General features: G+C 40.2%; 1 protein-coding gene across 1 annotated transcript in view; it reads right to left on the reverse strand.

The window, feature by feature from the left end:
- CTNNA2 (catenin alpha 2) overlaps window positions 1-22,560 on the reverse strand; it is a 1,322,153-nt gene that overhangs the window by 908,163 nt on the left and 391,430 nt on the right. The window contains exons 5-6 of the mRNA XM_049856958.1: window positions 13,753-13,872; window positions 11,005-11,271 (exon numbers count right to left, since the gene is read on the reverse strand). Of these exons, the coding sequence (XP_049712915.1) occupies window positions 11,005-11,271; window positions 13,753-13,872 (387 nt within the window). The remainder of the gene's footprint in view (window positions 1-11,004; window positions 11,272-13,752; window positions 13,873-22,560) is intronic.

A 22,560-nucleotide genomic window follows, 5' to 3' on the forward strand; every position in this document is an offset into this window, starting at 1 on the left:
TGGCCAGATGGAACATACAGAAATCAAATTGACTACATCTGTTCAAAGAGACGATGGAAAAGCTCAATATCGTCAGAACAAGGCCAGGGGCCGACTGTGGAACAGACCATCAATTGCTCATATGTAAGTTCAAGCTGAAACTGAAGAAAATCAGAGCAAGTCCACGAGAGCCAAAATATGACCTTGAGTATATCCCACCAGAATTTAGAGACCATCTCAAGAATAGATTTGACACACTGAACACTAGTGACCGCAGACGAGTTGTGGAATGACATCAAGGACATCATCCATGAAGAACACAAGAGATCACTGAAAAGACAGGAAGGAAAGAAAAGACCAACATGGATGTAAGAGGAGACTCTGAAACTTGCTCTTGAGCGTCGAGCAGCTAAAGCAAAAGGAAGAATTCATGAAGTAAAAGAACTGAACAGAAGATTTCAAAGGGCCTATCAAGAAGACAAAGTAAAGTATTATAATGACATGTGCAAAGAGCTGGAGATAGAACCAAAATGGAAGAACATGCTCGGTGTTTCTCAAGCTGAAAGAACTGAAGAAAAAATTCAAGCCTTGAGTTGCGATAGTGAAGGATTCCATGGGGAAAATATTAAATGATGCAGAAAGCATCAAAACAAGACAGAAGGAATACACAGAGTCATTATACCAAAAAGAATTAGTCGCTATTCAACCATTTCAAGAGGTGGCATATGATCAGGAACCAGTGGTACTGAAGGAAGAAGTCCAAGCTGCTCTGAAGGCATTGGCGAAAAACAAGGTTCCAGGAACTGATGAAATATCAATTGAGATGTTTCAACAAACAGATGCAGCGCTGGAGGTGCTCACTTGTCTATGCCAAGAAATATGGAAGACAGCTTCCTGGCCAACTGACTGGAAGAGATCCATATTTATGCCTATTCCCAAGAAAGGTGATCCAACCGAATGTGGAAATTATAGAACAATATCATTAATATCATATGCAAGCAAAATTTTGCTGAAGATCATTCAAAACCGGCTGCAGCAGTACATCGACAGGGAACTGCCAGAAATTCAGGCTGGTTTCAGAAGTGGACGTGGAACCAGGGATATCATTGCTGATGTCAGATGGATACCAGAAGGATGTTTACCTGTGTTTTACTGATTATGCAAAGGCATTCGACTCTGTGGATCATAACAAATTATGGATAACACTGCAAAGAATGGGAATTCCAGAACACTTAATTGTGCTCATGAGGAACCTTTACATGGATCAAGAGGCAGTTGTTCGGACAGAACAAGGGGATACTGATTGGTTTAAAGTCAGGAAAGGTGTGCGTCAGGGTTGTATTCTTTCACCATACCTATTTAATCTGTATGCTGAACAAATAATTCGAGAAGCTGGACTATATGAAGAAGAACGGGGCATCAGGATTGGAGGAAGACTCATTAACAACCTGCTTTATGCAGATGAAACAACCTTGCTTGCTGAAAGTGAAGAGGACTTGAAGCACTTACTAATGAAGATCAAAGACCACAGCCTTCAGTATGGATGACACTTCAACATAAAGAAAACAAAAATCCTCACAACGGGACCAATGAGCAACATCATGATAAATGGAGAATAGACTGAAGTTGTCAAGGATTTAATTTTACTTGGATCCACAATCAACACCCATAGAAGCAGCAGTCAGCAATCAAAAGATGCATTGCTTTGGGCAAATCTGCTGCAAAGGACCTCTTCAAAGTGTTGAAGAGTAAAGATTTCACCCTGAAGACTAAGGTGCTCCTGACCCAAGCCATGGTATTTTCAATCGCATCATATGCATTTAAAAGCCAGACAATGAATAAGGAAGACCGAAGAAGAGTTGACACCTTTGAATCGTGGTGTTGGCGAAGAATATTGAATATACATGGACTGCCAAAAGAACAAACAATCTGTCTTGGAAGAAGTCCGGCCAGAATGCTCCTTAGAGGCAAGGATGGCAAGGCTGTGTCTTACATACTTTGGACATGTTGTCAGAAGGGATGAGTCCCTGGAGAAGGACATCATGCTTGGCAGAGTACAGGGTCAGCGGAAAAGAGGAAGACCCTCAACAAGGTGGATTGACACAGTGGTTGCAACAATGAGCTCAAGCATAGCAACAGTTGTAAGGATGGCGCAGGACTGGGCAGTGTTTCGTTCTGTTGTGCATAGGGTTGCTATGAGTCAGAGCCGACTCGACCGCACCTAACAACAACAACGCTACCCAGACTCACCTCAGAAGGAAAGCCTCAATAAAAAAAAAAAAAAAAGCATGGTGACCTAGTTAGGAAAGACGGGACACCGAAAACCTTATGGAGCACAGTTCTACTCTGACACACGTGGGGTCGCATGTGTCAGAGTTGACTCAATGGCAATTGTCTTTTTTTTTTTTAAAGGTATGTAGGTGTATACAGAGAATGTATGCATTACAGTGAGTAAAGCTGTTTACCAGGTATTTCCTACATTACACATTGCACTCCTTCATTTTCATAACCTCACCTGGCACACAGTAAGTTCTCAAAGAGTGATCTTAAGCTATCCTGTGGCTAAGCTTTTTTCTAAGAGATGTAAAATCCAAGGCCTACTGAAGCCACCTGAATAGCCCAGAGACACTGAGGTGCCATAGATCACTTTAGTGTGGCTTCTCTAACAATGGTCTTCTCACTCTCACCCATGTGATTGGGCAGGACTGTGCAGATACGGTAATAGGGGCCCAACAAGGAGACTGACTTGTTTTGTCATTCCTCTAAGTTTTAAATGAGCCACTCCAGAGGAAGGAAGGAAAGAAAGAAGAAAGAAAGAAAGGAAAGGAAAGGAAAGGAAAGGAAAGGAAAGGAAAGGAAAGGAAAGGAAAGGAAAGGAAAGGAAAGGAAAGGAAAGGAAAGGGAAAGAAAGGAAAGGAAGGAAAGGAAAGGAAAGGAAAGGAAAGGAAAGGAAAGGAAAGGAAAGGAAAGAAAGGAAAGGAAAGGAAGGAAAGGAAAGGAAAGGAAAGGAAAGGAAAGGAAAGGAAAGGAAAGGAAAGGAAAAGGAAAGGAAAGGAAAGGAAAGGAAAGGAAAGGAAAGGAAAGGAAAGGGAAAGGAAAGGAAAGGAAAGGAAAGGAAAGGGAAAGGAAAGGAAAGGAAAGGAAAGGAAAAGGAAAGGAAAGGAAAGGAAGGAAAGGAAAAGGAAAGGAAAGGAAAAGGAAAGGAAAGGAAAGGAAATGGAAAGGAAAGGAAAGGAAAGGAAGAGGAAAGGAAAGGAAAGGAAAGGAAAGGAAAAGGAAAGGAAAGGAAGGAAAGGAAAGGAAAGGAAAGAGAAAGGAAAGGAAAGGAAAGGAAAGGAAAGGAAAGGAAGAAAGAATCCCACCACCTACAAGGAAGAACAGCCAAGAGCCAGCATGTCCTTTGGACCTAGGATCCAACACTGAGAAGCTCCTGGAACCTGGAGACTGAGAACGACTGAGCTATAACCCTAAACACGGTGATAAGCAGTGGCAGGAGACACCCAGCAAGAGAGATCTGGCAGCAGAGACCCAGCAGCAAGAGATGGCGCATTGGGCTTCATGGCCCATGGAGAGAGAAAGCTGAGTGCCTTTGAGCAGAGGCTTAGGGCCAGGGAGAGGTGTACCTGTGAGCACCGCTGGGAGGAGGCTGTCCTGATGGAAGAAGTATATCCTGAGTGTTCCTGAGCCTGAATTGTAACCTGTTACTTCCCTAATAAACCCCATAATCATGAGTATGGTCTGTGAGTTGTGTGGTCATTGCAATAAACGATCAAACCAAAAAGAGAAGTTGAGAGTGTGTGGGAGGGACAGTTGGTAGCAGAATTGGTAAAGATGGCGGAGAAGGAGGCAAGTCTGGCCCCCACCCCTTGTAGGAATTAGCCTCGTTTTTTTTTTTTTTTTTGTTGATCTTGATTCTCCTTCCCCCTTGTGAAGTTAAAGGAGGTCAGATACCACCCCCACACTGTTTTTACAGTCACACATACTTAGTTACCTGCAGAGCTTAGAGCTTGGAGTAGTAGCCAGACACCTTAATCTAAGTCCTGGACTTTTTCCAATATTCCAAACTGCTTCCAACTCACAATTAAATGGGAATAATTTCATAAATACATAAAACCCAAAACCAAACCTGCTGCCACCATGCATATTCTGACTCATAGCGACCCTACAGAACTGCCCCATTGGGTTTCCAAGGCTGTAATCTTTACAGAAGCAGATTGCCACATCTTTCTCCTTCAGAGTAGCTGGTGGGTTTGAACCGCTGACCTTTTGGTTAGCAGCTGAGTACTCAACCACTGCACCACGAGGGCTCCTTTCATAAACATACAGCAGATATAATTATTAAAAAGTATTAATAAAAGTATTAAAGAAAAACAGAAAGATAAAATTAACTGTACCCATGCAAACCATTAAAAAAAAAAAAAATTGGCATGAACTTAGGCAGAAATTTCCTGAGTTTGCCTGTTCCATCTTTTTAGTAGCTGAACTGGGAATCTGCTATTGCTTTCCAAAAGTTAAACGGTTCTGGATTTGCTTACTGGCTTTCTTTTATATGCCTTTGGTATCCATCTTGCTAATTGCTTTAGAACACTTCTGCTACATCTTGCATTTTCCTCTTCTTTATGTTTACAGCATTTTTACGAGGCCCTCCCCTCAGTTCTCTCCAACTCCATTTTAATGCAATCTAAGATGCAGGAAACTTACAGTCTTCTTAACCAAATATGGTGGTGCCCTGGTGTCCGTAGTCAGAATGACTCTACGGAATGCCAAGGAAATGAGGCTGGATATGGGCCTGCTTGATAAATCACTATGTCAATGGCCACAGCAAGAGGAAAGATTAGAACAGGGAAGATTCAATGTGAAAATCTACTTCTGCAGGAAGGCATTCCTCCTTCCCAGACGTTGCAGAGACCATGCGTCAATAAACCCTTCAAGAGTCCCTGCACCAGCCAAACCTCCCTTAATGGACCAGAGCTTCTCTAGGAGCGTCAGTCTGGTCTGAGAAAAGCTCACAGTTGGGATAAGCTTTGGAGAGTGACCACTGGAGCATGGAGCTTCTCACCGGGAGACGATCCACTCTTCACTGAGGTTAGCCCAGATCCCTCCATCTTGCCAGTCCTAAATTCTTTCTGTTCTCGCTGGTCTGTGTTGCAGAGGTCTCATCAAGCCTTATGCTCACATTCTGACATCTCCATCCACTGAATACCAGATCAACAAGCGGCCTACAGGAGTCCCTGGGTGATGCAAATGGTCTACGCACTCAGCTCCTAAACTAACGGTTGGACAGCAACTGGTTTTACTGGTTTAAGAGGCTTAAGAATCAGATCAGAAATAGGAAAAAAAAAAAAAAAAGAACAAAATAAAAACATATTTAGGGAGAAAAAAGGAGAAAACCTAAAAGAAGGGGAGGTACGAAAAATTAGGAAAGTATGAAAAACAGGAAGGGTAGCTTACGTAGAGTTAGTATGTCACGGTAACGTTTCAGTTCAACGTGGCTGAGACCAGGCCGTCTTATTTTTCAAATGTAGATATTTACTTCTTCCAAATGATGCCAGAAGTAGTACAAAGAGGAGGGATGGTAAGTACTATTAAATGCCTGCCCCTTTCCAGCTGAGAACCAGAAAGTAAAAGCACATGGATTTCATGAGCAAGAGGTCCCTGGAGACCTCAGGCACAGGGTCACAGGGGAGGAATAGGAGCAGAAATTAGATGACAAAGCTGAGAGAGGAAAGAGCAGAGCCAAGAAACAGAAGTGAAGACTAGAATCTACTTCTTTAAAAAACTCTGTTACAAAAAGAAAAGAGAGTGAAAGTGTGAGAATATGGTAAACACTGCAGCCTGACATTATTTACGGCAGCCTAACATTATTATCATTATTATTAGGTTGTAGAATGTTGTTGTTGTGTGCTGTTGAGTCCATTCCAACTCATAGCAACCCTACAGAGCACAGTAGAACTGTCCCATAGGGTTTCCAAGGGGTGGTTGGTGGATTTGAACTGCCAACCTTTTGGTTTGCAGCTGTAGCACTTAATCACTGTGCCACCAGGTTGTTACAGTAGGAATACACTTTCTGCAGACGGAGGGAATGGAACAAGTGGAGGATAAACTGAATGTGCAAGAAAAAGGGAAATACTAATAAAGCAAATTTCTAGGGCATGTAAGAAAAGAAGAAAGCAAAGGTACATGAAAACTTGAAGTTAGAGGAATGTAAGATAACTTATTGTTTGATTTAAAAAAAAAAAAAGGAAACAGCTATAGAATTTAAAGATAGAATCATGACTGGTGACAATTTTAATTTTTCCAAAGTACCTTAATCTACAAAAGAAGTTTCCAAAATAAAAAGATTTCAAAACGAGACACTTTTTAATGCAATTAAAAAACAAAAAAATCTGTAGGGGCAGCTTTTAATTCTCCTCTGTCCTCCCACTCTTGAAAGTTTTTGGCAGTTAAAACTGACTTTATAATATGACTTACTTCTGAGAAGTCATTACCTTTTTTTTCTTCGTCTTTTCAGTATTCCTTAGGAAATAGTTTCACTACATATAATTACCACCTCAAGCTCTCACATTTTAAACAGAAGCTGATTTTTCCATTGATTAGCAATCATGTCCCTTTTTGCAATTGTATCATTAGAGACACTCTTGACAGTTTCAGGTTTTTAAAATACTTTTTTTTTCCCCACCATTCTTTTGCTTCATAAATCACTACATCATGTTGCCATTGTTAAGTGTCATCAAGTCGGTTCCAACCCATAGCGACCCTAGGAACCACAGAAGGAAACACTGCCCTGTCCCGCGCTGGGCTCACAATCATTGTTATGCTTGAGCCCAGTGTTGCAGCCACTGTGTCAGTCCATCTCGTTGAGGGTCCTCCTCTTTTCTGCTGACCCTGTACTTTACCACGCATGATGACCTTCTCCAGGTACATCATGTAGGGAAGACAATTGTGCCAGAAAAAGTCACCAAGCACTGCATCACAATTATAATTACCCCTATAAAAATCAACCCTATAATTTAGACAAATGAAGATAAAAATACTAACCTTTTACCTAGGCACCCTGGTGGTACAGTGGTTAAGCACTAGGCTGCTAACCGAGAGATTGGTGGTTGGAACCCACCAGCCACTCCTTGGGAGAAAGATGTGGCAGTCTGCTTCCAGAAGGATTTACAGTTTTAGAAAACCTACGAGGCAGTTCTACTCTGTCCTATAGGGTTGCTATGAGTCGGAATCAACTTGAAGGTAGTGGGCTTGGTTTTGGGAATCTTTACCTTATCCTTAATCAACTATTAAACTCTAAGCCATTTCTATACCTTATCCCCCATAAAACTGGCTTTGACACACTCATGACTATTAATATAAAGTAAGTTTAAAACTCAAATTTAGGCATACTAGCTATGCTGACTATAAAAATATATTTTGTATGTCTATAGCTCCTTCACTTCAGAATCTCAGAGCATTTTGCTTATTTAAGTATTAATTATGCTGGTAAGCCACTAAAGCAAGCAACAGGAAGGGCTTTTGCCAGAAAAGTAAATCACGGGAAGTCTGAGTGAGGTTTTCATCCAATGTACCATTAATTCATTTAATATCTGAGAAGAGCATTTGTTACTCAAGACATATGCCTATGAATTCTAAATCGTTTTAATTCAATATGCCTGGAAAATAAAAAATACCAAATTATTCATCATGTAACCGTGGGACAGGAGTTTATAGTTCTGTTAGAAAGTAAAAAAAGAAAAAGAAAAAAGATATATTATTCTTTAACGAAAGAATTTTAACTATTATTAAGGACTGTGTAGAAATGGTGATGTCAGAAATGATGGAAAGCCTATAACTGGTTAATTACCATATATGTTGTAATATTCAATAATATTCTACTAATATTACTATTTTTGAGAAAATATTTAAGTTAAATTGTGTTTACTAAATAACAGTTCTTAGAGAATCACATCAAATGGGACTACTGCATCTCTGAATTTCTACTTCAGACAGCTTCACATATTGATTATTTCAACTTCTGAAAAATAAAATTTTAAACATTAGATAATATTTCATTGAATTTCTAAAGTTTGGGAATGGTTATATATGTATATGTATATATATACATATGTATGTTGTTGTTGTCGTTAGGTGCCGTCGAGCCTGTTCCGACTCATAGCGACCCTATGCACAACAGAACGAAACACTGCCCGGTCCTGGGCCATCCTTAAAATCGTTGTTATGCTTGAGCTCATTGTTGCAACCACTGTGTCAATCCACCTCGTTGAGGGTCTTCCTCTTTTCCGCTGACCCTGTACTCTGCCAAGCGTGATGTCCTTACATATGTATATGTATAAATATGTATATATGTATTTATATTATGGAAACTCTGGTGGCATAGTGGTTAAGTGCTACAGCTGCAAACCAAAAGGTTAGCAGTTTGAATCCACCAGGCCCTCCTTGGAAACTCTATGGGCCAGTTCCACTCTGACCTATAGGGTCGCTATGAGTCGGAATCGACTCGATGGCAATGGGTTTGGTTTTTGGGTTTTATTCATACAATAAAATATTACTTCATTTACATATTGGGCTTTGTTAAAAAGATTATATCTTATAAACATACTTTTGACAGTTATACTCATGTGTTCATCTCCCAAAGCCTTATTTGTCCAGCATGAGAAGATAACCATGTTAGCAGAAAAAAAGCTGAAAGCTGAACATGTTGCCATACTTCGTTAACAGGTTTTCCTTACATGACCTTAAGTTTGATTTTATGAATCCAAAGACTTTTCTAACACTACAGTGACGCCTCAGCTGTTAAATTCACAAGGACAAAAGCTCCTTTAGATGAAAATGGCCTGTAAGCAGACTGGCAGGCTGGAGTCATCATACTCTTGGCCAGAAGGTGGCAGCAGTGGAAGGCTACGGACTGTCATCAGCAGAGTTACCTATATGCTATATATATATATCTGCTCCATTATTATTTCTTCAGTTACATTTTACTTGTTAGTATTCTGATTATAAAATAAATTATAATTATTATAATGCAAGTGTCTCAAAATCTGACTAAATGATACATCCTTTTACAACTAATTTTAAAAAGCACCGTTTTCATATAAACTTTTGCATTTGAGATTGTTTCTAATTTTCTATTCTGTTTAATTGATGAGTCATGTTCTGTTCTAATGCACCCTTTTAAAATTAATGTGGCATTATACTGTGTTAGTCTCCGAGTGTATAACATGGTCTTTTTCTTTTCTTTAAAACATGGCCTGATGCATTCTGTTTTCCAGAAAAATCTTTATCATCACTCTGTCAAGATCCAAAAGAAACCTCTCAAAATAATTGTCTGAATATAATAAAAACTGACAGAGTTAATACTAACAGTTTCCCTATCCAGGATCATAATAGCATTTATCAAAGAGTAAAACTTGTCCCTCTGTCCCTCTATAAAAAAAGAGTTACATAATTTCTTTTTTTAGGTCTTCTACATTTATGTTAGATTTATTTCTAGCAAATACAAAGAAATAATGTTAAGTAATGAAATAAAGCTAACAAATCATTTTTCTTTTCTTTTGTGAATAGGATCTCTTTTCCTATTATTCTAAATTTTTTTTACCATATAGAAATCTAGTGATTTTTGTATGTTTATTTTATAATTAATAACCTTAGTGATTCTTTTATCAGTTTGAAAAGATTTCTATTGTCTCCTGAAATTTTGTGAATGTAATTATGCATTAATGAGTCCTAATTTCTGTGGTAAGTGCTTTAAGTTTATGAACACATTTAATCTTTATTTAAAAAAAAACAGGAAATCATACATGGTCTGAGTTCAATATATATATATTTCAACTAAAAATATAATAAGGATGTGAAAGCCCTATGAAAACTGTGAAGAACTATCTGAATATAGAGTTATAATTATTCCTCAATTACATAATGTGCATTCATGTCTTTAACATCAATGCTTTGCTCCTGATACTCTTTTTCTAGCCTCCAGACAGTCACCTCCTGCCAACAATGCAGTCAAAATATCTGAAAGCAACCTCGTCATCTTTCTCCGTGGCCATTAAGTAGCCTATTTTTCTTCTATGAATTTCTGTAGCATTGTGTTTTATAACTTAAATAGTCTTTAGTACATTGCAGGTGCCTCCCCTCCCCTCAGGAAAATATAACCCTTGAAAGGAGACACAGATTATCAATCTTTGCAGCTCTCACAGTAAATAACCAACACAAGTAAGCTCTCAGTGAACAAAAGATGGACTCACCTGAAGTCAGACTTCTCACAGGAGGGCCCATATCCTGTCATAAGTGAGGCGAGGGCTGTCATCCTGGGGTGCTGATGGCATCCTTCTCACTGACTTTGATGCCCAGACTATAATCTAGGCCCATTAAGCTATCCTCCTACTCCTTGACTCAACCTTTTGCTTAGCAGCCAAGCACTTCAACCACTGTGCCACCAGGGCTTCTACGGGGATAAAACCCCAGAAACAGCAGGTGCAGAATCCAGGTCATTCATTCATCATCCCTGAAATGAGCAGAGGTGCTATCTACTGAGGCCTCTGCCCTATAATAACCAGGGAAGCCTCTCCAAGACAGGAAGATGTGATCCTATGTGGTATCAAAGGGCAAGGAGTCTGTTTGTCACTGATTTAAAAATGAGGAAATTGAGAAAAGTTCCTCCCTGAGACACAACGGAGCAGCAACCAACACCTAGGCTGCCCATAACATTTACTCTAATAATAAAGATGTTCATTCAAATGATGAACGGTGGAAATTTAACATATACAAGGTTTCTACTTGGATAGGATAAGACTCCCTTAAGCACAGTCATTAGTGCCTTTAAAGACAAGTAAACTAAGATCTACCAATATTTTGGTTTGCTAGTAACTGAAACACACTGTGTAGTCCATCTTATTATCAAAGGCCTCCAAGAAGGGGAAAAAAGAAAAATATTCAGTGTACTCCATCATGGCAGCCCTTCAACCCCAGGACAGTTCTTTACACTGCAAATGTATGCCCCTTTATGTAAATCGCCTGGATACTTACGTCAAACTCATTCAGAGCCGCGGCCAGCTCACCAATGCCCGTGTGGCCTTTGGCTTCGTCAGTGGGAGAGGTAGCTTGGGCAGCATTGGAGATGCCAGCAATGGCTTCCTGGACTTGTTTGAACACATAATCTCGGTTGGCTCTTGTGGCAGCCACATCTGGGTGGCGGAGAAACGCTTGCGAGGCTGTATACAGCATTGTGGCATTCTTCTTGAGAGCTCCTCGGGCAGCTGCCATCTCATCCCGACAGTGAGGGTCTTTCAGCTCCTGTAGGAATAAAACACAAAACCTGTCACATGCATGAATTTCCCATGGAGGCACCTGTAGTAGAACTCAGAATCATAGTCTCTTACAACCAAGTTGAATTTTAGCTGTCATCTATTCCCCTTTGTGCTCTCTCTGGCTGCCAGGACTCTGCATATTCTGTTCTTCCTGTGTGAAACATCTGAGCTTCCCTCCTCTCCACTACCTTTTCACCTGACAGTGAACCACTTACCTGGCATATCCTCCTAGAGCCCACTCTCCACCCAAACCCTGAAGCTAACTAAGTTCTGTCCTTTCTATCTGCTCCCACAACATTCTGTTCTTCTTCTATCATTAATACCAATTACATTTTAATGTATTGACTTATGTACACATGTCTCCCTCAATATTATATTCTTAAGAGAACAGGGATCTCGTCTATCTTGTTCACTACTGGATCTTTAGTCAAAAGCACAGTAGCTGACCCATAATTGTTGTTAGCAGTTATCAAGTCGCTTCCAACTCATAGTGACCCCATGTACAACAGAACAAAACACTGTTCATTCCTGTGCCATCCTCACAATCATTGCTATGTTTGAGCCCATGGTTGCAGCCATTGTGTCAATCCCCCTTGTTGAGGGTGTTCCTCTTTTTCTCAATGGCCTTCTACTTTACCAAGTATTCTCCAGGGACCAGTCTCTCCTGATAACATCTCCAAAGTACGTGAGACAAAGTCTCACCATCCTCGCTTCCAAGGGGTACTGTGGCTCCATTTCTACCAAGACAGACTTGTTCATTCTTCTGGTAGTCCACAGTATATTCAATATTCTTCACCAGCACCATAATTCAAAGGCATCAATTCTTGTTTGGTCTTACTTATTCATTTCCCAGCCTTCTCATGCATGAGGCAGTTGAAAATACCACACCTTAGGTTAGGCACACTGTAGTCCTCAGAGTGACATCTTTGCTTTTCAACACTTTAAAGAGGTCTTTTGCAGCAGATTTGCCCAATGCAATACAGCGCTTGATTTCTTGACTGCTGCTTCCGTGGGCATTGATTGTGGACCCAAGTAAAATGAAATCCTTGACAACTTCAATCTTTTCTTCATTTAGCAAGGTTTTGCTTATTAGTCCAGTTATGAGGATTTTTGTTTTCTTTATGTTGAGGTGTAATCCATGCTGAAGGCTGTGGTCTTTGGTCTTCATCAGTAAATGTTTCAAGTTCTCTTCACTATCAGCAAGCAAGGTTGTGTCATCTGCATATCAAAGGTTGTTAATGAGTCTTCCTTCAATTCTCAGGCTCCATTCTTCTTCATATAGTCCAGCTTCTCAGATTATTTGCTCACCATACAGACTGAATAAGTTTAGATATAACCCTGACACACACCTTCCCTGACTTCAAACCACAGTATCCCCTTGTTCTGTTTGAATGAATGCCTCTTGATCTATGCACAGGTTTCACATGAGCACAAATATGCACTCTAGAATTTCCATTCTTTGCTATGTTATCCATGATTTGTTATGATCCACACCGTATCATTCAATGAAATTCCAAGAGTAGGTAAAGAAAACTTTCATCTGAGAGTGGGTTTTAGCCATCGCATTTATGAGCCTTTCACACAGAGGACACTGTAAGCTCTTTAAGGGTAGGAACTAACTCTTGGTCAATGTTTTAATCCCCCCACTATATCAGCCTGGTACAGAATGAGCACTGAACAAATATTTGTTGAACAGAACTCTCCTGTTGGTCAGATAAATTTAGAAAAAGTTGCTAGGAAACCACCAAAATGATGAAGCCTTCTGGGAACAGTCAAGAGGACGGGTGAAAGGGATTTTAACCAAACCTTCTACATTTGGAGATTTTTTTTCCTCCTAGGGAGAAAGAATGAGAACACACACCTCATGAACAAAATTCTAATGGTACCTAATGACCAAATCGAGCTGGCTAAAATTGAGGGTGCTACCTCTAGGCAGAAGAGGAGGTGGAGAAGATCCTCTCCAGGTCCCCTGCCCTCATCAGATGGACTCACATTGACTTGTTCACTTATTCTCTCTCTCTCCCACCGCCTGCCTTCCCTTTCATTTTGTTAACAGTTTGTACTTCTATTTCATAAAAGTTTCACTGCATGTGCTGTGCATTCTAGGTGCGCATATGTGTTCTGGTGTCCATGGGGCTAGGCAATATAAAGTGAGGGCCAAAGGTGTCACCCAGAGAGTGACCACAGCAATGACACCACAGTGAGATACTTGCTTGGGTACTGTTCTCGCAGTGGGCAGAAAGTTAGTGTGGTCAGGCTGGCAAGGTGGTTTCCAGTGAACCTGGTGGCCTCTGACCCACTCTGAGGAGGAGCCTCAGAGTAGCCTGAGGTCTACAGTGGTATCAGAACTGGTCCAGTTAGGAAAAAGTCTTTATACTCTCAACTTGGTCAGCTGTTCAGGCCTACAGAGCTACAAAGTTATTTGGATTTCAGCATTTCTACTCTAGTATTTCATAACCCTTCCCACCTGCTGTCTCCTTGCTGCTACGTAGTTAAGTTTCACCATCTCTTTTCCAAACTCTTTAAAGCGATTTGCGAGGTCTTGCTCATTTGTAGCGTTTTTGACGGCTTCCAGGGCCTCCTCCACCTGAAGTGATAAAAAATAAAATATTCATAAATGAAAGGTATTTAAATATTATTAAACATGTTGTGAATGTCAATTCATAAAAAAATCAAAATTAATGATGTATTAACATCTAAATGGAGTATTAGGAAGGAAATATGCCTAACAATCATTTATCTTCAGATATTTGTTCAAATATTTATTTGAAGATTACAGACATTTAGAATATAAAAAATAGCAATTGCTGAACTCTTAGACCAAATAAAATCATCTATTTACTGTATTTTATTGAGTTATGATTTTGTTAAAAATATAGACTTCAAATTTCAAATGGAAGCATGAGGGAAATTTATTTAAGAGAAAAACTTGGAATTTTAAAACAAATGCTGGAAATCTTCAGAGGAGGAAGTAGGACAAAATCAAAAGTGGAAGCGGTTCATAAATGAAAGCTCTAGGGTAACTTTTTTTTTTTAGATGAAGGTTTACAGAGCAAATTAGTTTCTCATTAAACAATTAACACACATACTGTTTTGTGACATTTGTTGCCAAGCCCACAACTTGTCAACACTCTCCCCTTCTCGACCTTGGATTCCCCATTACCGGCTTTCCTCTCCTCTCCTGCCTTCTAGTCCTTGTCCCTGGGCTGGTGTGCACGTTTAGTCTTGTTTTGTGTTAAAACCGTTGAACGGGTTGCCGTCGAGTCGATTCTGACTCATAGCACCCCTGTAGGACAGAGTAGAACTGCGCCATAGGGTTTCCAAGGAGCTCCTGGTGAATTCTAACTGCCGACCTTTTTGTTAGCAGTCGTAGCTCTGGTGGTTACTGCCTCACCAAGGTTTCACTTTTGTTTTATAGGCATGTCTCATCTTAGGCTGAAGGGTGAACCACAGGAGCAACTTCAGTACTGAGTTAAAAGGGTGGCCATACTCTCAGGGTTTCTCCAATCTCTGTCAGGCCAGTAAGTCTGGTCTTTTTTTGTGAGTTAGAATTTTGTTTGACATTTTACTCCAGCTCTCTCCAGGACCCTTTATTGTGATCCCTGTCAGAGCAATTGATGGTGGCAGCCAGACACCATCTAATTGTGCTGGACTCAGTCTGGTGGAGGTTGTGGTAGTTGTGGTCCATTGGTCCTTTGGGCTAATCTTTCCTTTGTGTCTTTGGTTTTCTTCATTCTCCCTTGCTCTAAACAGGGTGGGACCAGGGTAGTATCTTAGATGTCCGCTCACAAGCTTTTAAGATCCCAGACGCTACTCACCAAAGTAGGATGTAGAACATTTTCCTTATCAACTATGCTATGCCAATTGAGCTAGATGACTTCCAAGACTATGGTCCCCACAGCCCTCAGCCCAGTAATTCCGTCTTCAGGGAGTCTGGATGTGTCTACGATGCTTCCCTGACCTGGAGTAACTTCTGAGCCACAGTAAGTTTGGGAGAGTTTGATTTTCAATCCCCTAATCCTTTTGGCAACATCTCCAAATCTGGCATTAAAGGTATGGTGGTTCTAAGCTGAGTTTATTCCTTACCATTCAATGGAAAGAGGAAAGAACGTGAATTTGAAATATTGCTGCCATTGAAGGTGGCATCAGCTGAAGTGGAGAGGGAATGGACAGAATGACAACAAGCATGCTGCCCTAAGAATGTGCCATGCTTCTAAATTCCTGAAAAATGTTTCCTTAACCTTTTCCAGCATGGCCATGGACTTAAATTATGAATTCACCAAGACATCCTTTATAAATGATCTAAGGATTTGAGAAGTACTAAAGTCTCCTTCCCTCCAAAATTATCTTATCCTTAATATGATAAATGTCTACAATTAGTAAGCCTTTAACATCTTAGTACCTCTCTACTCAATTAAAGTTAAAATTATGATAGTGTAGTGACTAATTTTTTTTTTTTTTTAGTGATTAAGTCATGGTCAGGCAGCATCTTTGTAGAAATAATTTTATCAGCTAAAATAGCCAAGAATGTAGACCTGAGTGAATAAGACACATGACAGATATTTTCAGAATCAAAACTTCTTAACCATCAAGGCAGACTGGATAAAAGGGCCTTAACTAGCACAGGCACCTGAGTGGGCAGTGGAAAAAGAGAAAAGGCAGCATTTAAATCCTAACGAGAAATGCAGAGAATATATGAGACCTGATGCAAAATTTGATTGGCTTCTGTAATTTGGGGCAAATCAAAGAACAATATACAGATAACTGTTTGACAGTACAAAAATACATATGATGACTAAAATGTCTGGAAAAGGCTATACATTAACTCAGCCCTGAGCTACAGATATTTGCCTTTGTTTAAGCTTGACACAATGACAAAGGTGGTTAATACCACTTCTTTATCAAGTTTCACTGAGTGAAGGAAGAGAATAGTGTATACAAGCCAGTGAGAATGGATAACATCAAATCTTTTACCCCATATACAATTCCATTCAGTTTATTGATAGGCTAATTCATTTAGTAAGGAAAGAGTTATAGTTGGCAAGGGAAGTTATTTAAAATTGGGGGGATTGCTCAATCTAGACTCCACATAAAATTAAGTTTACAGTCTCATCTTCTATGAAGATTATGCATATTTCATCTTCCAAACTATATATGTATATGTGTGTGTATATATATATATACATATATATATATAAACTCTGTCCACATAGTGGTTAAGAGTTCAGCTATCAACCATAAGAGGTCAACAGTTCAAATCCACCAGGCGCTTCTTAGAAACCCTATGGGGTAGTTCTACTCTGTCCTATAGGGTCACTACCAGTTGGAATCTGACAGCAGCTAGTATGTGTACATATATATATGTGTGTGTGTGTATATATATATAGATGATTTTATTTCTCAATGTTAGTCCTTTCCAATTCTTATCTAAACTTTTAATAATACCCAATGCATAGAAGGAAATATAGTTGAAAAAGGTATTGTTGTGTATTTGGATCCTTTTCAGGCATTTAGGTCAAATTATATTTTACGATATGAACTAGCCCATTTAAAACATTTTCATAGTTTAACGACAATATCATACCTCATATCTTCGAAACAACAAATCAGTGAGGTCTCATTTTCTAACAGATTTATAACCATCTTAACGTGGCTATCACCAACATCAGCAAGAAGACAGCTCTTGGCAGTTAATTTGTTCTTGCACTTATGTGAGTTGTAAATCTTTTCTCAGAGCATAAAAACTGGTTCCAGGGAAGAACAAAATAATTATCTCACAGGGAGCTAAATTCTGGATTTGTTTTTTCATAGATATAAAACGGGATGCTTACCGGTTGTTAATCAGACCAATTTGCTGTATTTATTATGTTGTGTTGCACATAATTTATTTTTGCATTGGTTTCCTCTGAAGATTCCAGACACCAGTTTGAATTTATACTTCTATTTCAATGAAGCTCTTTAAAAAAAAAAAAAAACTGATGGGTCCTGTCTGTGTAAAGGTAGACTGAGCTATATTCAGAGTTTTAATCTATAAGGATCTGTGATCACCTAGTCAAAAGTTCTCATGCAGAATCAGGTTCAGATCTATCCAAGGTCCCACAGAAATGGAAGAAATGAGACCAAAGTCTGGATTTTGGATATATACACTGCTATGAGATAGATGATTGATAGAAAAATAGATGATAGATAGATAAGATAGATAAAGGAAGGTATCATGTTGAAGGGGTATGGATAAGGAAGAAAAAAGTGAAGAAAGGTAGTGTCTAGCTTCTTTTAACAAATCAAAATTCATATAAAAAATCAGATTTTTATTTTTAAGCAGGGTCAATGATCTTTCTGGATGGCTAAGGAAAGGAAGTTGACTATTACGCACCGAACAAATGGCTTGCCCTCAAACCTTTACTGGCCATTCAGGTGCTCAGGGAATCAGTTGAGCAAAGAGCATTTCTTATACAGAAGAGGAGCTGGGGACACTTTATCCAAAATACACCTGCTTGGGCCCTACCAAAAATGGATATTGCATTATATGTGGGGAGGGCTATGAGGTCAGACTGGTCTAGATTTGAACCCCAGCTCTGTCCAGTTAACTCTATCATCTGGAACAGGTCACTTAACCTCTCCCACTCTCAGTGTCTTCATCAGTAAAATGAGGATAGTCTATACACTACACGAGGTAGTTATAAGAATTAAAGGAGATAAGAAGTGTAAAACACCAATGCTTAGCATAGTGCTTGTCACAAATTGTAAGCTCCTTAAATAGAGTTATTGACCTATTCCGTAGCATCTGTCTTGTGGCGGCAGGGAGGAGATGCCTAAGTAATTCTGAGGAGGAAGGAATTCATCTTCTTTCTCTCATATCTGCAGATGACAGGAGGCCTGGGAGGAGTGGAAGGAAAGCTGCAGAGAGGAAACGGGTGATGGGGAAGGAGGGCTGTGATAATCCTGGAGCCCTTCCATAAGGGTGTGGTTTGGAGGATACCATGTCCTGGATTGGGAAAGGGTTTCCAATAAACTGCCATAAGAGGACCCCTCAAATGCAACCAGCATAACATCCCCCATTAAAAATGCCCTCACTATCTTGGGCAGAGCCCAAGAGACAGCTGTTCTCCTCCCTCAGACCAGGCTGGGGTTACGAACACCAAAGCAAGAAATCTTTGCTGAGTAAGCTATCCCTGTCCTTAGTATTTGCAGCCCAATACAGCTGGAAAAAAAAATGAAAAGTCTAGAAAAAACGTTGAAATTTGTTCCCTTTTAGTGGATTTAGATGCCGTTTAAGGGGCTTGTCACTTAGAACTCTTCAAATCCTAATCTTTTGACAGAGCTTGCCCGCCTGCAACTATTACTTAGTTATAAAAAAAAAAAAAAAATTAGTTATAGCTGTCTCAAATTGTGGAAACCCTGGTGGCGTAGTGGTTAAGTGCTACAGCTGCTAACCAAAGGGTCGGCAGTTTGAATCCACCAGGTGCTCCTTGGAAACTCTATGGGGCAGTTCTACTGTGTCCTATAGGGTCACTATGAGTTGGAATCGACTTGATGACACTGGGTTTTGGTTTGGTTTTTTTGGTCTCAAATTGTTTGAGACGATCTTTAAGTCAGTCTCTATTTTTCTCTGGTTGAACCTGCCCTAATTTATTCTGATATAAAACAGTGGCCCGAGAATTCATTTATTCATCAAATATTTATTAAATACCTACTATGAGCCAGACAACGCTACAGAGCAGTTCTACTCCATCCCATATGGTGGCTATGAGTTGGAATCGACTCAATGGCCACAGGCTTAATGGTTATGAGCCAGACAGGTATTATGGGGCCAGGGATGGTATTGAACTGAGGATCTATATTCTTCCCCTCCTGGAGTGTGAGATCTGTTCCCTTTGTCATCATTTCAGCCCATAACCAGTACTGTAAGTCATTGCTGTAATGATCATCATTGCTGTTTGGGCAGACTGACCTCATTCCAAGGAGGGTCAGATTGATGACCTTTTGATTGGACTTAAAATAATACTATATAATAAGCCATATTTAACTCTCTCCAGAACACTTAATAATGCTCATGAGGAACCTTTACATAGATCAAGAGGCAGTTGTTCGGACAGAACAAGGGGATACTGATTGGTTTAATGTCAGGAAAGGTGTGCGTCAGGGTTGTATTCTTTCACCATACCTATTTAATCTGTATGCTGAACAAATAATTCGAGAAGCTGGACTATATGAAGAAGAACGGGGCATCAGGATTGGAGGAAGACTCATTAACAACCTCCATTATGGAGATGACACAACCTTGCTTGCTGAAAGTGAAGAGGACTTAAAGCACTTACTAATGAAGATCAAACACCACAGCCTTCAGTATGGATTGCACCTCAACATAAAGAAAACAAAAATCCTCACAACGGGACCAACAAGCAACATCATGATAAACGGGGAAAATTGAAGTTGTCAGGGATTTCATTTTACTTGGATCCACAATCAACAGCCGTGGAAGCAACAGTCAAGAAACCAAAAGATGCATTGCATTGGGTAAATCCGCTGCAAAGGACCCCTTTAAAGTGTTGAAGAGCAAAGATGTCACCTTGAAGACTAAGGTGCGCCTGACCCAAGCCATGGTATTTTCAATCGCATCATATGCATGTGAAAGCTGGACAATGAATAAGGAAGACTAAAGAACTGACGCCTTTGAATTACGGTGCTGGTGAAGAATATTGACTATAACATGGACTGCCAAAAGAATGAACAAATCTGCCTTAGAAGAAGTACAGCCAGAGTGTGCCTTAGAAGCAAGGATGGCGAGACTGCATCTTACATACTTTGGACATGTTGTCAGGAGGGATGAGTCCCTGGAGAAGGATATCATGCTTGGCAGAGTACAGGGTCAGTGGAAAAGAGGAAGACCCTCAACGAGGTAGATTGACACAGTAGCTGCAACAATGAGCTCAAGCATAACAACGATTGTGAGGATGGCTCAGGACCAGGCAGTGTTTCGTTCTGCTGTGGATAGGGTCACTAGGAGTAGGAACCAACTCGACGGCACCTAACAACAACAACAGCTCTCTTTTTAGGGTCTGGTTTCTCAGCTAAATTAAAAACATTATATCAGAAATCAGTGTTGACCAAGTGAATAAATGAATGAATATAAGATTCTATAACTACTGAACTTATTTAGCCATCTAGTCTGGTTTGACCATACCATTGTTGCCTCAGCACTACCATGCTTCATCTTTCTGTCTCCTAATGTTAAGGTGACCTTCTTGCTTAAGCGTTCTCTTTCCTTGATAAGCTAGCCTTTTTGATTAAATATTGTCTCTCCTTGATAAGCTGGCCTTCTTGATTAAAATTTTCTCTTTCCTTGTTAACACGTGAATAAAATGATTTCATCAGAATGCAGAAATGCTTAAATGCTAGGGTCCTTTATTCTTGAAGTTCCACGTTTCACAAAGCAGAGAAGGAATGTAATTTATGTCATATTTCCAAAGTTATTTTCAGTTTGTGCAAAAATAATGAAAGTGGCCAGTATCATCAAGTGCTTACTATGTACTAGACATTGTTCTAAATTGTTAACATTTATCTAATTAATCCCAAAAAGCAACTCTTTGGAGTGAGTATTCTTCTTATTCTCACTTTATAGATGTGGAGACTGAGATCAGAAACATTATACAACCTGCCAGAGGTCTTACAGGTAGTAAGTGAGGGAGCTTAGATTTGAACCTGGGTAGTATGGGTTGGAAGAGGTACAGCCAAAATGCTCCTTAGAAGCAAGGATAGCAAGACTTCATCTCACATACTTTGGACATGTTATCAGAAGGGATCAGTCTCTGGAAAAGGACATCATTCTTGGTAGAATCAAGGGTCAGTGAAAAAGAGGAAGACCCTCAACAAGATGGACTGACATAGTGGTGGCAACAATGGGCTCAAGCATAACAACAATTGTGAGGATGGCACAGGAACAGGCAGCATTTTGTTCTGTTGCACACAGGGTCACTATGAGTCAGAACAGACTCAATGGCACCTAACAACAGCAACAACAGGTCAGCTTAACTCTTAATGCCTGGGCTATGCTGCTTTAATTTCCCAGAAAAGTGAGTTTAAAAAGCTGACAGAGTTTGGGTTTGGCTTCTACCCATCAGTTGGTTATCAAGGCTCACAAACAGCCTTACCCTATCTGATCAGTCTCCCAGTTTTAGTCATTTCACATTCTCAACATGTTTAAAATCTACCCCTTTCTTATGATACACATTGCCATTTTCTTAAGTCAGCTAGTCTCTTAATCTGTGCCCTTGCTTTGGGCTCATGCCTCTTCTAATTCCTCCATATTGTTACCAAAATTACTGATCTAAACAATGAATCTGATTCTAATGCTTAGAGCTACTCAATAAAACCCAGTGCCATCGAGTCGATTATGACTCATAGCGACCCTAAATAGCTCTCCATAATCTAAAGGTTACAATCCAGACTAATTATGTTTACCAAGATAACCCATAACCTGCTTCATGACATGCAACCCTGTTACTTCCTCTCCCCACCTTGCCCTCTGTGTTCCAATGATATGGAATAACTTGTATCATTTCAAACACCCAATGTCCCCTCTCTTGCTCTCATGGCTTTGTCCTACCTTTGGGCTGTGACGCTGTCTGTAACTGAGCTCTGTTGCCTGATCTGAATCCATCTTCTTGTTACGGTAATAGTAACTTCATTTTCCTTCAAGAAACGACTTTTGCCCTGACCAGTTATTAATGCCTTGCCTCTCACCTCTAAATTTTAGTGCTTTTGGCCTGCTCTGTGAAAATGAAGTAGGTCCTTTAAATATTCTTTTCTCACCTGTCAGGATGATACACTTTTTCAGTAGAGGGTGCCGGAGGAGAGACAGTGCAGGAGGAAAGGGTTCGTTTGCCTAGTTCTAGTGTGTTCCCTCCACAGGTTCCTCAGGCAGGGCTGGGCACTACAGCACCAGGTGGCCAGCAGCTTCCCCCAGCATCACCACACCGGGTTTTGTAGCAGAGTGCCTCCAATGAGACATCGCCCCATCAGCAGCTTTCCTCAACACCCCAAAAGGTAGACTTCCTGCTCACTCTGCTGGCACAGCACCTCAGCAACTTCTCTGTCATCTAGCGAGTCATGGCCATGCCCTCCAACAAGGTCTGGATCCCAGTCCTGGTGTGGGGAGATGGTGCTCTGCCTTGAGTGCTCTACCTTAGCCCTTGGAGTGGTGGCTGTTCCTTACAGCTGCTATTCCTATGTTCTTTAGAATTTTCTTGTTTTCGTACGAGCCCATCCCTTCTTA

Source organism: Elephas maximus, chromosome 17, assembly GCF_024166365.1.
Source record: "Elephas maximus indicus isolate mEleMax1 chromosome 17, mEleMax1 primary haplotype, whole genome shotgun sequence".
In the NCBI taxonomy this organism is placed as follows: domain Eukaryota; kingdom Metazoa; phylum Chordata; class Mammalia; order Proboscidea; family Elephantidae; genus Elephas; species Elephas maximus.